Source organism: Paroedura picta, chromosome 15, assembly GCF_049243985.1.
Source record: "Paroedura picta isolate Pp20150507F chromosome 15, Ppicta_v3.0, whole genome shotgun sequence".
NCBI lineage: Eukaryota > Metazoa > Chordata > Lepidosauria > Squamata > Gekkonidae > Paroedura > Paroedura picta.
Genome location: NC_135383.1, coordinates 10,157,984 through 10,174,042, shown reverse-complemented (window position 1 = coordinate 10,174,042; position 16,059 = coordinate 10,157,984). Strand labels below are relative to the sequence as shown.

The 16,059-nt window shown below is 51.0% G+C and overlaps 1 protein-coding gene across 5 annotated transcripts in view; it reads right to left on the bottom strand.

Annotated features, from left to right (window-relative positions):
- The window catches only part of PITPNM3 (PITPNM family member 3), a 76,003-nt gene extending 61,235 nt beyond the window's left edge, over nucleotides 1–14,768 (bottom strand). For 4 of the 5 annotated variants that reach the window (XR_013226729.1, XM_077311232.1, XM_077311233.1 and 1 more), the window contains exon 1: nucleotides 14,473–14,768. Coding sequence is in view for 3 of the 5 variants with exons in the window: in XM_077311232.1 (XP_077167347.1) it covers nucleotides 14,473–14,497 (25 nt within the window). In the remaining 2 variants the exon portion in view is untranslated. Of the gene's footprint in view, nucleotides 1–7,087; nucleotides 7,590–14,472 lie in introns of those variants that run through there. The other variant, XM_077311235.1, reaches the window with a different exon arrangement.
- Between the last annotated feature and the right edge of the window lie 1,291 nt (nucleotides 14,769–16,059).

The window sequence follows — 16,059 nt, the reverse complement described above, 5'->3', positions numbered from 1 at the left end:
CTTATGGTTTTACAACATTTGCATCCTGCCTTTCTGCCCTCACAAGGGCCACCCAAAAGCCACTAACAAATTAAAGCGTACAGAATAACGTCACTTTTTAAAACCATTCAAACCGACCAAGAAAAACACCACTACATTATTAGAACAATTAAAACCAGAACTAAAATACGTACGAAGACAATAAGGGCAACAATTACGACATCGGGCAGGAAGAAGAGATCCCTGAGGGAACACACACACACACAAGCACACACACAAAAGTCTGCAACTGAAACAGAAAGGGACAGATAGTTTTCTTGGGGAGGAAATGCCGACGTTTTGGGGCCATGACTGAGAAGACCTTCGAGATGGGCTGCCACCCAACTAAATTCAGAGGTTAGGGGTACCCAAAACAGGGCCTCGGTAGGCAGATGGGTTCATAAGGGAATTTCCCCCACTCATTTTTCCCACTGGTCATCCAAGGAAGAAATATGTTCTTGAAGCTCCATCCTTTCCAGATGCATAACTAGCCCCTTTGAAATTCCACCTTTCCAGATGCATAACTCCCCCCTTGAAGTTCCAACCTTTCCAGATGCATAACTCTTCCCTTTGAAATTCCCCCCTTTCCAGATGCATATCCACCCTTTCCAAATCCATAGTTCATCCATGCATCTGATGCATAGCCCATCTATGCACGGATGCTCATCCACGCCCATCTGCAGTCCAGTTCATTTCAACGGGACTGGGGAAGGGAACCCTTCACAGAGAACAGTGTCCCATTTTAATTAGCAGCAGCAGGGGCAATACTTGGGGTTGTTCCCCTCCACGTGCATGTCCCTTAAAGCCTGCCTTGGGATTGTGCTGGGACTCCGCTGGGTGCCGCCAACAGGCCATCTCCTCCCGGAGCTGCTGCTTGCTGCGCAGGGCAGACTTTGCTTCCGCAGACTGCCGCAGGGTGCGGAGCCTGGAGGCTTTCAAGCAGACAAAGCTCCTGGATGTTGAACACAAGGAGTCTATTGACCGCCAAAATGGGAGACACACGCCGGAAGGGATGTGCCGGCTGCATTCTAACGCACCGGCGCAATTACTTCTGAGCAGACAAAAGCCAGATCCTGCCGGGTTTTATTTAAACGCTGACCATTACGTCCAGGTAGCTGGCTGACACATTCTGAAAGAGAGGGGGGGAAAAAGTCTTTTCTCCAAATGAACAACACTCTTTCAGAACCTTCCCATTATTTCCTCCGTGGAGTACATGGAGCTTTTCGCATTTCGAAATCAAGACAGATGAGCGTTGGAGGACAGACACAATTTTAAGACCAAAATGGAGACGTCAGCACTTATTGCATTGTCTAAACTCTTAGCAGCCGCTCCACGGACAAGGAGAGGCGAAGAAAAATGAGACCGTAACTTCTGGATGGAACAACTGTCATTTAGATGCATGAGGCGAGCTTCCCAATTACACCACTCTCTTCTCCAGTTTGGATTTTTTTTTAAAGGGGAGAGGGGGATGGAGAGAAAGAATGTTGTGAAGATAGATTTGCTTTGATTCATTCCCCCCCCCCCCCCGAAGGCTCTGAATTCCAGGCATGTTACACACTTGACTGTTTGGGTTGCAAACTCCAGGAAATTCCTGGAAATTTTGTGGGTAGAGCCTAGGAAGGAACCTCAGCAGGGTATAATGTCGGAGAGCCCTCCCTCCCAAGCAACCATTTTCTCCAGGGGAACCGATCTCTGTAGTCTGGCAATCAGAAGTAAGACTGAGATAACTCCAGATTCCAGCTGAAGGTTGGTAAAGCTATCAGTGGTTGATGTCCCTGCAGAACAGAGGTGTGCCTTGAAACTTTCATTCATTCATTCATTCATTCATTCATTCATTCATTCTATAATCCACCGCTCCCTGAAGGCTTGTGTGTTACAGTCATCCAACAAACCCCGCTAAAATCCCCTTAAAATGGACATTAAAAAAAGCATAAGAACAATTTACATATATAAAAACCTCAAGATACAGCGGTAAAACTCACCCAGCACAAACACATCGAAATATCTAAGAGGGGAGGCGGAGGGAAGAGGGTGCAGATGGAATTCACCACCGCTGCTTCTATGGGAGGGCCCCAGATCTACCTGGCCGCCCAGCCTCAACCACAGACCTGGCGGAAGAGCTCCATTTTGCAGGCCCTGCGGAACACCGAAAGCTCCCGCAGGGCCCGCAGAAACTTTGCCACTTATGTGTGTGCGTATTCAAGCATAATGCGCTCCATATAAGGATTTTCTTTTGAGGCAGTTGCTGGCTTTACAGGTTTCCGGCACTTATGAGCAAAACAAGCCATCTCCCCCCCACACCCAGTTGCTCAAAACCTTGACCACAACCTCTGGCACGCCGAGCGGAACAGTCCAACGGTTAGCCACGATCAAGCCTCTTTCGAAAGCTCCGTTAACAAGCCATATGCTGCCTGCCTGCAGCAGGTCTTGCGTTGTGCTTCCTGAGGCAGCTTGGGAAGGTCCAGTAAAACACAGAGGAGCAGCTGAGCACAACCCCAATCGGATTCCAAAGAAACGCAAAAATAACCCGTCCTGTTTCCGTGCGGAGAGAAAACACACCGGGGCCGCAATGCTCATCCTAGACCTTTTTTTGCGTTTCGGTAACAGATGAAGCTTGCAACAGCAACGAAAACAGCCAAACGCAGCTTCGTTTCCAAAGGAGGACCAGGTCTCAAACTGGGTACACTTCCTCCGAGCCCTAAAAGAGGAGGGAGATGCTCTCTGTGCATTCTCTGGACCACTCTGCTGGCCGCTGTTACTTCAAGGGGCCCCGAGACCCGCCATCATCCGTAGACGTTGGTGCTTTGCTCGGTCCCATCCCCAATTAGTCTCCCAACCCCTAAAACAACGTACAATTTACCCTTAGAGAACCACTAATTAAGCCCAGCCATTTCCCCCTTTTATTTTTCTTTGCTGAGGAAGGGGGGGGGGGAGGGAAGGAAAAGTTATGCAAGCGGAAGAAGATGAAGTTGTGATGGCGAGTCTTAATTCTGCTCAAACTTGGGAGGCTAAAAATACCCACTGCAGGGACACACGGCGCATGCTGATGAGAGAGAAAGCGGCGGAGAGAATGCCAATGAGGCCGGGCTGACGCAAGCAAGTGGCTGCGTACCGAAGCACGCCAAGTTTCGGCGTGACATCAGGGGCTAATTTGAGAGCCGCAGATGCAAACGCTGCTGTCTCAGGAAGGAGGTGGGGCAGGCAAGGTCAGGTTTACAAAGCTGGGGGGGTGGGAGCGTTTGCTTGATCTCCCCTCCCCCCCAGCCCTCAATTCAACCCCTAGACCCCCAAAGCCAGGATTCCAGCATGGGTAACTGCATCCTCTCCAACCTCCAGATAGGCAGCTGTTTTCACATCCTGGCACACAGTAGACACGTGAGAAACGTTCAAGCCATCCTGGGATTTCTTGCAAAACAGAATCCCACGTGTCCCCACAGAGGCAGGAGGGGACGGCGGAAATCCCCTGACTTATGCAGTTCTTACCTCCGTAGGGATGTTCACATTACGCAGAGAATGCCACAGAGCTAGTGTGGTACAGTGGTTATCATGTTGGAAGACCAAGTCCTGGGATGAGCACATTCTCTCTCTTGGCTTCAACTACATCGTAGGGGTTTTTTTTTTGCGACGATAACAAAATTCCATGGTATACCATAGAGCCCTCTCTCTGTATTTGCCATTTCCTGCAGGGGAAGTGAACGCCGTAGTGGCGAAGAAGAGGTGGTTCTTATATGATGCTTTGAGACTCCTTTGGGTAGAGAAAAGCGGCTTGCAGTCGCCTTCCCTTTCCTCTCCCCACAACAGACACCCTGCGAGGTGGGTGAGGCTGAGAGAGCCCTGATATTATTGAAGAAGAAGAAGAGTTGGTTCTTATATGCCGCTTTTCTCTACCCGAAGGAGTCTCAAAGCAGCTTCCAATCACCTTCCCTTTCCTCTCCCTACAACAGACACCCTGTGAGGTGGGTGAGGCTGAGAGAGCCCTGATATTATTGAAGAAGAGTTGGTTCTTCTATGGAACACCTCTGGCAACAAAGGTTTAGGATGGCTTGGCTCGCTCCCATGAGCCCCCTGAGGTTATTTGCTCTGCAGGCCCCTTTCTACCCGCCTTGGGGCCTTAAATGCCCGGGAGAAAGCTGTAAATATTCTAGATGTCAATAAATATATTCTGCAGCATGCAGCCTGGCATGTGCTGGTACGATATAGGATGTGCGTTGATTCTGCCACTGGACAGGGAACCGAACCAACCTGAAAAGGAGAAGACTGCCCCCGGCCACCAAAAATGAGGTCCCAAACAGCCTTGGATGCCACGTTACGCCGTGGACTGTGTTCGCAGTCTATAAGGGGCATCACAATTCCTGCCCACGCTTTTGAGAGGCAGGTTGCTCTGTTTGCGCTCTCAGATCTGGAAGACTCTCATTTTGTTGCTCTACTTCAGACCACCCCATTTGGAAGAACGCTGTTAGGCCGCTTAAAGATGTGGAAACTTCCTCGGATTAAAGCGGCATAACAAGGGGAGAACTGCTCCTTGGCCCCTCTGCGCTGAACTGAAGGGAGCAGGCCGCTTTAGAAGAGATCCGCACAGCCTGTCTGCCCCAGTTCCCCTGGGACCGAGAAGGTCACTGCACAATCTCTGAAAAGTTCACATCTTGCTTTTCAGGCTGGCTGACAACGGAGACTCGTTAAGGCTTGCCACCCGTTCCCCGCCGCCTGTCATGCATTCCTCCGGCATTTGCCAAGCAGCAAGACTTTCAAACACCCTGAAATAATATTTATTTTCTCTCCTGCACGGGAAGGCGCTTGCACACAGTGTGCTGTTTAAACACCGCCGCACACGCAGGCCGCTGGAGTCCAGACGCACAGTAGCAAACAGCGACTGGGTGGCTTGGGGCCATCCGTCTCTGGGGCTGCCCAGACAGCCAAAAGGGAGACAGCCCAGGGACCTACAGCAGAAGGGTGGAAAGAAGTAACAAATGGGATGGCGGAGAGACAAAGGCAGGGAAAGAGAAATTCCTCTTTCCTAAGCCGCAGAAATGCTGACCAGCGGAGAAACAGTTGCAAAGTCCAGAATACGAACAGGAGTCTTCTCATCTTAAAGATGGGAAAATATTTTATTTCTGGTGTTAAGTAAGGCTGCCAACTCCAGGTTGAGAAACACCTGGAGATTGGGGGAAGGGGGAGCCTGAAGACGCAGGAGCTGACATCTATCACCTGGAGAGCTGTAATAGTGGGAGATCTCAAGTCATTACTTGGAGGTTAGCAACCCTAAGTATAAGCTTTGTGGTCTGACAAGGGAATCAGGTTGTGGCCCACAAATAACCTATGCTGAAACCTGATCTTGTTCATCTTTAAGATTTTCCTGCTACAGACAGATAGGCATCCTCGGGAGGTGGTGGGTTCTCCATCTTTGGAGATTTTTAAACAGAGGCTGGAGAGCAATCTGATGGAGAGGCTGATTCTGTGAAGGCTCAAGGGGGTGGCAGGTGACAGTGGATGAGCTATAGGGTTGGGAGTGTCAGGGGGTTGGACTAGATGACCCAGGAGGTCCCTTCCAACTCTATGATTCTATGATTCTACCTCACTGATTATTGTAAAAGCCCTTAGGATGAAGCATTTGGATCCAAGGTCAGCCCCAAGTTTTAGAATGTCCTCCACTCTGCAGCTCCACATTATCCCTGATCTCTCTCCGCTTCTAGCATCATCCATCTTATATAAGTTACGAAGTGCTTTTTACGTCAACTCTTGAGAGTTCAAGGGGGGGGGGCTTGCAGAGACATCATCCCCCCCCCCTCCAACCAGCAGCAGTCCAAGGCAGACCATCTGTTCCCATCAAGAAGTCTTTCCTCCCTGTCACTTAAAGCAACAAATGACAGAATTTGAGAAGCAAAATCTAAAAACCATGAAACAAAACTGCCAATTCCTTTAGCGTCCTTGGGCCACAACATTCATCTTAACCCAGTACTAGCCCTTGCTTCACTACTGTTCAGAAAGAAATAGAACAAAGCCGCCATGCACCATAAAATAAACTGACTGCAGCCCTAAAAGAACCATGCCCGAGACATTCGGCCAAGGTCTCTTATGCGCGTTTCTAACCTTCTGTCCGAAAGCCAAGGATCCACTTGGAGGAGAGTTTGTTTCTGGCTTCCAGACAGACAGAACTGAAACATAGAAACGCCAGAAATTTGGGAAAGAACCCATCATCCCAAAGCCCTATTAAACCTTGATTTAGGAATGAAACATTCCAAGGCCATAACTAAGAAGGGAAATTAGTAAGTACTTGGAAACAAAGAGACAGGTTAAACACACTTCTGGTTAAACTAGCCAGAGTTCAGAAATTCATTCTTGGGGTAACTCTGCACGAATGCCTTAAAAAGTGGGGGAAACCCTTCACATAACAACAACAATAATAAAAGTGCCATCAAATCACATCCAGCCTCCGAGAGGTTTTCTCTGCCCAACTGCCCTGGTCTTTCTTTATTTAGTTTGGATTTTTATTTCCTGGAACTGGCTCGTGGCGGATTACAGATAGTCCAAAAATTAAAACCCCCAATAAAACTGCTCTCAGAACTAACCTGTGAAGAGAAGTCAAAAGAAGACAAAACAGGGGCTGTCTAAGAAGGGCTAAATTTTGCTTAAGATTCACGTGTACGCAAGGCGGTACACGCTCGTCATGGACAGGAGGTGGTAGCATGGGAAAGGGAAAGTAGCAAGGAAATAATGCAACTGATCTTTTGAAATGCTGCTCATTTCCACCTGGCCGTTCCTGTAGCTTCCGTTCCCATGGGTGATGTACCGGGATGCATTTTTGTAAGCTTTGGTGTGATTATCACTAGCCCAGTTGGCTTAGTAAACCAGTTTGCTTGGTGAATTAGACCCAGTTTTCACTGGACTCCCGTAAGAAGAACTTGGTCCACCGTGCACAACCTTCACGGCTCTCCTTCAACCTCTCACTACAAAATCCTCTGCAAAACCCCCACAATTTGTGTGGTTGCAAAACAAGGGAAGAATCAACCACTTGCACCTGCCTGTTCCCTTCAACCCCTTTGAGAAGTGATGGGGAATTAGGTGCAAATACCTGCTTAATGATGAGGAGGCTTGCAACACAGCCTCTAATATAATCCGCACATACTGCAGGGGCTGATCCTTTCTTGTGATAACAGAACAACCTGTGCTGGGCGTGAAGTGGAGCGGAAAAGCTCCACAGGGGCAGGAGAGGGGCACTGAATCCTCCTTCCTCTGCTTCCCTCCCTGAAACTGTAGGACTTCCGCCACACAAAAAGCAGCAATGATCACAGCGCAGGGCGTTTTACAGGGGAGACGAGACTAACTCATGGCGTATAAGGCTACCAAAAAGCTAAGGACCATGATGGATGCTCCATGTTAGAAGCGGTCTACATGTTCTTGAGGCTGGAGGCATACAACAGAGAAAGGCTTCTTGCTCAGATCGTAAAAAGTGGGGTATAAAACCACCAATTCTTCTCCTGGTTGTGAGTTTGCTGGAACGTCTGCTTGGCTGCTTGGGGAGTATTGAAGTCTGGAATTTCCTGTGTTTTCCCCCCTCCTGGTGGCTCTTCTCTTATTGGGGCTCAGAGGTGGGCAGTAACTGCCGTTGGGTGGCAGTTGGGGAGTGTGTGTGTGAGGAAAAAGTACAGTACTTCCCTTACTTCCGTGTCACTTCAAAACTGTCCCTCAAATTCATCCTCCTACTTTGTAGGGTTTCTCTGGCAACCCGGTTCTGATAGAGTGGGCCCCTGCAACCACATCTCCTTTGGCCCCCTCAAGAGGAAACCCCACGATCTTTAATAAGCCCCCTCCCATAAGCAAAGCCGCATCTCCACAATTCATGATGGAGAGCTCACGCCGGCCTACGGTTGCCATGGGAACCCCTGTGCTGCCATTCCATTCTCAGTAGGCACCGGATGGCTTGGAGCACCTCCCTTCCCGTTCGGGCTCAGTTAATGGGGCACAGGGCCTCAGAGGGCCTGCTCAAGTTTCCAGGGCCTTCTCCAAGTCCTTTTAATGGAAGGATCTGGGGCTGGACAACGGGCCCCCAAAACCCTAACTGCAGAGCCTTCCCAGGTCTCAAGCTGCAGGCAACAATGGTCCAACCCTTGCCCTTAATAGGTCAAGCTCGGGCTTTTGTGACTTGCCAAAAACACATCTCGAAACATGTTCCACGCTCACGGCAAGTGACAAAGCAACCACATAGTTCCGTCCACGTATCAATGTCCGCTCTGGCATCTCTTCCACAACCTTCTATTAAGAATAAAGCACTAACCGCCTCGCTGCTTGATTAATGGCTTCAGCTAAGTATGCAATTTCCTCAGTAATCCAGTCAATCTGTTTTAGGAGGATTACGAAGGCACTCCACAGCGGCCGAGATGCCTGGATTCTTCCAACCCATTTCGTGAGCCTTCTCCTCTGGGGACAACATACCCAGGAGGGCCCCCAAGTTATCCCCCTTCCTGCTCCCCCTCCCCAAGGATCCAACATTCCCTCTTGCTGGATTCCCAAGGAGCCATTCCGCACACAGGCCATCTCATCGACATGCAGCCTTCGTCATCCGCATCTCATTCCCATAGATCGACGGGAAGCTTTGGCTGACACACGCGTTACGCTTTAATCTACAAAGCTCTTTGTTCAGATGATGTTCCTGCCAATGGTAAGAAGAGGGGAGGGAGGAAGGGAGGGAGCAAAACCAGACCCAGTTTTTGATTAAAGCATTTCCACCGACGTTCCTATTTGTCCCCAAACAATCAACCCGAAGAAGTTTTCCAAATCTTATGACGGGGACGACAGCAGGCAAAGCTTCTACCAAAACACAGATGGAGAGGGAGAAAATGAGGCGATGTTCCTCCAAGGGCTAAGAAACTAGGTGGCTGCTTTGTAGAGAGACAGGATCACTGACCCGCCTAGTCAAGTATTACCCTATATACTCACGTATAAGCCTAGTTTTTCAGCACCTTTTTCACACTGAAAAAGCCCTCCTTGGCTTATAACCGGGTATATACGGTAACTGAAATAAAAGCCTGCTCCAGACAGCCAGTCGTTGCATTGCCTTTTGCAAATGTGTACTGCAAGCTGAGCTTGCTCTGGCAGCTTGTAGGACATCAACGGTTTGACTGAGGGACTCTGATCTTTTTTTTCCTTTTGCCTTCAATGGCAAAAGGAATGGCAATGCATGATGGGAGAGCCTGTGATGATGGAGCATTTCCCACCCTCGGCTTAAATGCGAGTCAATACGTCTGCCCAGATTTTGTGGTAAAATTAGGTGGCTTATATGCGAGTATATACGGTGGGATATATAAGACCAAGCCGGACCATGAGTCTGTCCGTATCAGCCTCCCTTCCTCTGACTGACACTAGCTTCCCTGGCCTCAGGAAGAGAATGGTCTTTCCCAACCACATACCGCCCCAAATCTTTGAGCTACAGAAGAACCAGAGATTGCACTTAGAACCTCCTGGTTGCTTTCCATAGTTCTCAACTGGCAGATGCCAAACGTGCAAAAAAGCTGTAAGCAAAGCGGTGGCTTCTTGGTCTCCCCATGCATGAGGGAGAGGGGGAGGGCTGGGAAGAATCTCTAGAGAGCTGCTGCCCCCCCTCATGTTCACTGCAACAGCTCTTAAGAGTCCACCCTTTGCTCTTAAGAGACAGGAAGGTGCCAGGCAATATCACCACCTGCTGGCCCCCAGTGGAATTATTAGAAAATTAATCAGCAGCTAATAATAATAATAACAATAACCATAATGCATAAATAACGTATTCAGCATTCAAAGCATTTCACAGACTATCTTGCTGTAATTCATACAACAAACTTGAACAGTGGGCCGATGTCAGTATCTTGTACACTAAAGCTGAACATACCTTATCTAACACCACTTGGAAAGTTCATGGAAGGTGCAAGATTAGAATCATTGCCTTATCAATTCGGAGTTCAATCTTGGGCCAGCTTACGAGCGAGATAAAATTGGTATATGACAGAAGTAGCAACAGCGCTGGCCTTTTTATCCATTAAGATGGCCAGGTCCAAGAACATCCCCAAGATCTATTAAAGAGCATTTAACCTCATCTAAGACTGGTAAATCGATACCAGCTTCACTCTCTGCTTTCCCACCCAACCTCATGTAAGTCACGTAACTCTTCCTCCTTCGTATTGTGCCTGTGGAGCACAATGAGATGAAGAAGGGAGTGTTACGTGACTTACATCGTTCGGAAAACACAAGAGTTGAACTAGAAGAGATCGTGCCTTTCGGATTTCTTCCAAAGGTCTCTGTCTGCCTACTTTTCAAACTATTGGATGCACTGTGTACTTTAAAATATTTCGGGACTTGAGGATATAGTTAGAGAGAGAGCCCGCGTGTGTGTAGTGAAAGGCATTTTGTGCATTGATAAGTTTCTATCGTCAAGACTGCATGCCAAATAGAGCAGCTTTGATATCTGACCGTGCTTGTTTGTAGTTTGTGCTCAGCATTTTTCAGTTCAGTGACACTGACCGTTTTTGGAGGGGGGTGGCTTAGAAATCTCAAAAACAGACAGACAAACAAACAAACAGCCAACAGACTGGCTCCAGAAGTCAGAGACTCCATCTCTGCCTCCAACTCACAGAAGGAAGGATAGAGTGGTTGCATGTGGTATGAGAGCCACAAGCAGCTAGAGAACCCCTGCAGGGCTACATGCATGTATCAGGGACTCTAGCTGATGTACATTATCTGGTATTGCTAAAATAAGGTAGCCTAGCTCTCCAGGTTGGAAGTGGTACTCCTGATATTTAAGGAGCGCAGAAAGATGTAAAGAGAAATTGGGCAATGATCATCCAAGACTTTCCAGATCTCATTATCTAGCCAAAAATCCTTTCTCCAAACATGGCTGGTCAGATACCTCAAAGAATATTTGCTCAGGTCTATGGGCACATCTGGGGACAATACCCATCTCAAATATATCAATGCCCCACCTCTGAACTTCTAGCATCCATTTAAAAACAAAAAAGAGGTAAGCCTCCAGCCCTTTTTGCTATGGAGATATAAGGGGAAATGTCCCTGAAGTTGCTGCAGTTCCACTGAGGAGTAGATCACCACCACTAAAACAGAGGTTTGTTCACACTGACCTTGGAGAACAGCCCCACCAGTTCTTCCAGTGGAGGTTTACAACCTAATTTCGCCTTCAATCCAAAGGAACAATTATTTATTTGCCCATCTGCCCACCAATACTCCACCAACTGAAGCCTAGAGTAGCGATCCCAAACCTGTGGGCCACAGACCACATGTGGTCCGTCGACTAATTGGAGGTGGGCCGCGAAGGACGCCTTCTCCCCCTCCCCCCGGCCCTTTACAACACACTTCAGGTGTCATTGTCTCCCATCACTTCCAGATGGGACTATCTCGTTGCAGAGAAACAAGCTCAGGGTTCCCATTGATTTGTCATTGTCATGAGTTAAAATTTCCATGAAAATAAAATGTTCCTTTATGTTCATTGTTGTGGCATGTCTGTATCTTATTTTGAAGGGATGTTTAAGCATTACCATAGCGATCAGAGAGCGTTAGGGCAGTGGTTGAGAGCAGAGAAGTAAACTACCCCCCCCCCAGGCCTCAGTAAAATTGTCAAGCGTTGAGTGGTCCCCGGTGATAAAAAGGTTGGGGACCACTGGCTTAGAGGACAACAGCTGCCATCGAAAGACCTCTCACCAGAATTCCAAACAGGCAATGCCCATGGACACAACTCTGGATTTTGGAGACATTCGGAATAAGATTCCTGGACGCAGATGCAAGATTTTGGCCCGAAACAGCACACGGAACTCTGCTCTGGAGCCCCAGAGATCGGCCTTCATCCGTCAGTGCGCGGCTGTGAACAAATGAGTCATGGTGTTGGGCTGCTGCTCCCTCCCCAAGCTCAATAACCAATCCTCCTACGAGCCTCCCAAATTCAATCTTATTAGCAGTCAGTTATTGAAACAGCAAGCACTCATCTCCGTCCAAATGAACTGAAAATAGATGGATTCCCTCCCTGCTGTGGCTGCAAACCTCTACAAGGCGAGAGCCCGGATCTTCCCCACCCCACAGGATCCGCCCTCCCCGTTTCCCCCAGGAAAGTGAGCGCACCAAGTAGTTTTTCCTGTTCCGTGGGGAAGGCTGCAGGTCAAAGCAGGAACACAGCGATTACGTAAAGAAGTTCCTAGCTATCTTTCTCAAGTCTTCAAGAAAAACAGCCTGGAATCCGTCTGAGCGGCTCTCGAAGTCCAAACAAGGCAGGCCGAGCCCTTGAGGTCTTGTGTTTTTGTGGGACAGCCTGCCCGGGGAAGGAAGGAACCCGACACCCCATTAAAATACTCTTGTGCGGAAAAGGGAGAATACATTCCCGCCTAAGAGGGTTTTAATTGTTTGGTTGTTGACAATCGGTTTGGGAAAGGGCGCCAAAGAGGAAGTGTCTTGCTGAAGGAAGAGCAGCGGATGCTTCACCATCTGGGGATCTCTCTCCCTCTTCAAGTTGGGACAAGAAGAGAACAGGATACATCTTGAATTTGGAAAGAGAGCCAGAGGCAGCCAGCTGGCAAAAGCCTCCTTGGTGTGCCCCTCTTCAGAGGGAGGAGGACGGGAGACCAAAAGCAGAATCAGGGCGGTGCTGCCAGCTGCAGAGAGGAGCTCATCTGTTTCCACTTGCAGTAGGTTTGCACATTCGGAAAGGAAACAAAAACCACCACGGACCATGGAGCATATCTTCTCCGTGCTGCACGCCAGACAGTGACTTTCAAACTCCAGTTTTTCCCATCTGAGCCTCCACCACCTTGAGCTGTCTCAACAAGCTGCTGCCCCTTTCCCTCTCGCTCCCCCCAGCCCAGCCCCCCAAGACCATGTCTTACATGGCTTCCCAGGTGATCTCACTTATCTGCGTCCCCCTCTTCCATGAGGACTTGAGTATTACCCCTCAGCCTCCTTATTAAGGCTGAACACTTGTGGTTAAAATCAAGACAGGACGATTTCCCTGTTTATCCCTTTTAAAACCAAACTTAAACTGGAAGCTCCTCGGGGCAGGGACCCTTAATTTCATACTCTCTTGCACCATGCACGCTCAAGGAATCAGCTTGAAACCAGGTGACAAAAAGCCCCTCTCCCCCCAGCCTTCCGTCCTCTCTCTTCCAAAAGAAAGCAAAACCCGGCAGCTAATCCAAGATCTCTCACTGGGTGGGGGGACTTGGCAGCTCAGAAAGGCCTTTCTGATCACCTGGTTAAGGTAGACGTCAATACCCGAAATATACAGAGCCGTTAAGAAGGAGCGACTCCTAATGCCTGGGGGGGATTATGCCAGCACACTTCTACCGATCAGCGGAAAGCCACAGTGCGGAACGATCCCCCTGTTCCGCAAGGGAAAAAACAGATTGAGGCGACAGTTTGGAAGATGCTGAAAGGGGCCAGGCAGCGGAACACTGCAGATTCGAGTCTACGATCCATCCCAGCAGTCGACTGCTGTGCTGACTGCACCAGGGAAGAGCTGGCACAGGCCGGTGCCCAGAAGACCGTGAGCCGGATCCAAATGCACCCTGCTGCTCTCCTTTCCGAAACACCACCGCCTCTGACCCCTACTAGGATGCAGGAAGACCTTTCCGCCCAGCCAGTTCACCTCGGAAAGATGGCCTGAAGCAGCCCAGGCCCTGGGGCCTGTACGGGGAGCAGCTCTGCCCCAGAGCGCCACAACGTTGGCCCGGTGCTGGGAGAACATCTGGAAAGCCAGCCACCCGCCCTTTATGGCTCTCTTGCACAGCCTCCCTTGCGCTGCAGGAGGGGTGACCTCTCCACTGCGCTGGTAAACCAGATCTAGCTGGATTGTGATAGAGGCTTGGGGGGGGGGGGCGGCTAATCCCCACACCGGTTTAGGTCAAGCCAAACCCAGCCTCCTTCCCTGCTTGACCCAGGCGCTTATTTGGCACCCTGAAGAAAAATGCCAAATGCACATGGCTTGGGATTGGGGCGGAGGTAAAACAGCTCCATGGGCAGCAGAGCTCAGGATAAAGCCCCCGAAGGGCGAGCTTTTTTCTTTAAAAAATCACCTGCCCTCCCACCCCACCCTGACCCGAAGAAAATGAGAAAGGGCGCCCAGAGCCGTCCTTAGGGCGACAAAAAACGAGCGGAGGGGGGACAGGTCTAGCCGCCCACTGGGGACAAAGCCCTTCCCTCTCCAGCGACAGGTCTCGCTCCCTTTGCACTCTGCACATGTTCAGAGGACTCTCCCTTTAAGAAGCAGCAGCAGCAGCTGCTTCGGATCGACCCCCCCCCCCAAGCCCGCTGCAAGGAGGCTGGGAGTAGTCCTCCCCCCCCCCCCGGGGGTGGGCACTGCATTTCGGTTTGGAGCCAAAAGCGCCTCGCTCCGGAGTCACGCCGCAGGGGCAGCCCAAGCGCAACGTCCCGGCCGGGCAGGCGGACAGGCGGCCACGGGCGCCCCGTCGGAGGCAGCGGCAGACTGCGACTCACCTGGGGGCGGCGGTCCGCTCGCCATCGCCTCCCGCTCCGTGCGGCGCAGCCCGCCCAGGCGCCTCCGCTGCTGCTGCTGCTGCCGCTGCCGCCCTGCCCGGCTCCGGCTCCGGCGCTGCGTCTCGCTTGGCCTGGCCGAGCCGCCGCCGCCGCCCCTCCGCTCGGCTTCGCTCGGCTCCCCTCCCCGCCGTTAAAGGCGCCGCGGCCGAATCGCGCCGAGGGGAAGGGGCCGGAGCCCCTCGGCCCACCGAGAGCAGCGCGCCGCCTCGCCGCTTGGCACCGGCCGGCCTCCGCGCGAACCTGGAGGGGGCGCTCGGCCCCAGGCTCCCCGGCCCAATTCCTGCCCGCCACGCCTCCGGGAAGCGCTCGCCTGGGAAGAGCCCCCGCCCCAAAGGCCCTTCCCGTCCCTGGCTCGCCCGGGGGCAAAGCTGGAGACCGCCCCCCCCCCTCCAGCAAAGAGGATGCGGGGGCGCCCCGAGCATGTGCAGAGTGCGAAACGCCCCTCTTGCCTGTCGCGCCCTCCTGGCCGAAGACCAAGTGAAGTCTCAGAAGAGCTACACTGGGGTGAGGGCTAAGGAGGATGGGGACCTCAGTGGGGCACAAGGCCAACCACCCCACCCAAAGCCATTTTCTCCTGGTCTGTCTAGTCTGGAGTTGATCTCCAAGTCCCGCCTGGAGGTTGGCATCCCTGCTCATCCACCTCTCTTTCCAAAGCAGGGGCCCTGGAAGACCGGCTCACTTTTTCCCGAGGGAAACATGTACATGCGCAAAATAAAAACCGCTACCAGTCTTAAAAGTGCCAGTGGGACTCGAACTTTGCTGCTTCAGACCCACAGGGCAACTCACCGGAATGCACCGTCTCCAAGCTGAGGCCCCACCACACTCAAATGCGGGGGTTGTCCATCCGATCACTCCCGAAGCGCCTCCTTGAAGCTTCTGAACATCCAGGGGTGGCCAAACTGTGGCTCTCCAGATGGCCATAGACTACAGTTCCCATGAGCCCCTGCCAGCACGTGGGACTTATAATCCATGCACATCTGGAGAGCCACAGTTTGGCTACCACTGTTCTATAGCAACAACGCCACTGGCCGCCAGCAAGCAGGATATCGGAAGGCAAGGCTTTCGGCATACCTATCGTTTCCCAGAGGAACGCAATGTATGGAAGGCCCTGCCTGGCAGTGCCACAAGTCGTGGCTCAGAAGCAGAGCATCTGCTTTGCGTGCAGAAGCCGCCCCAGGTTCAATGCCCGTCCCCTTCAAGTTCAAAAGGAACAGGCAGTGTGTGTGTGTGTGTGGGGGGGGGTGAAATACATGGACAGCCACTGCCAATTGCATGATGGACGGATGGGTGAGGTTGATTTGGTCAAAGGCAGATTCATGTATTTATCGGGCATTCTCTGAGGCAGAAGAGGGGAAAGCCTCATCTCTCACTTGTCTGTGATGTGGCTGCACACTCCCTACCCACATCGACACGCACGGTTCCTCGAAGTCACCGTGGCCTTTTTCTTTTTGCAGGGCTCCAATTAAAATCAGACACAATTAAGTGGACACCAGAGATGCCAGTCACCGTCTGTGCTTTCGAGTAGGA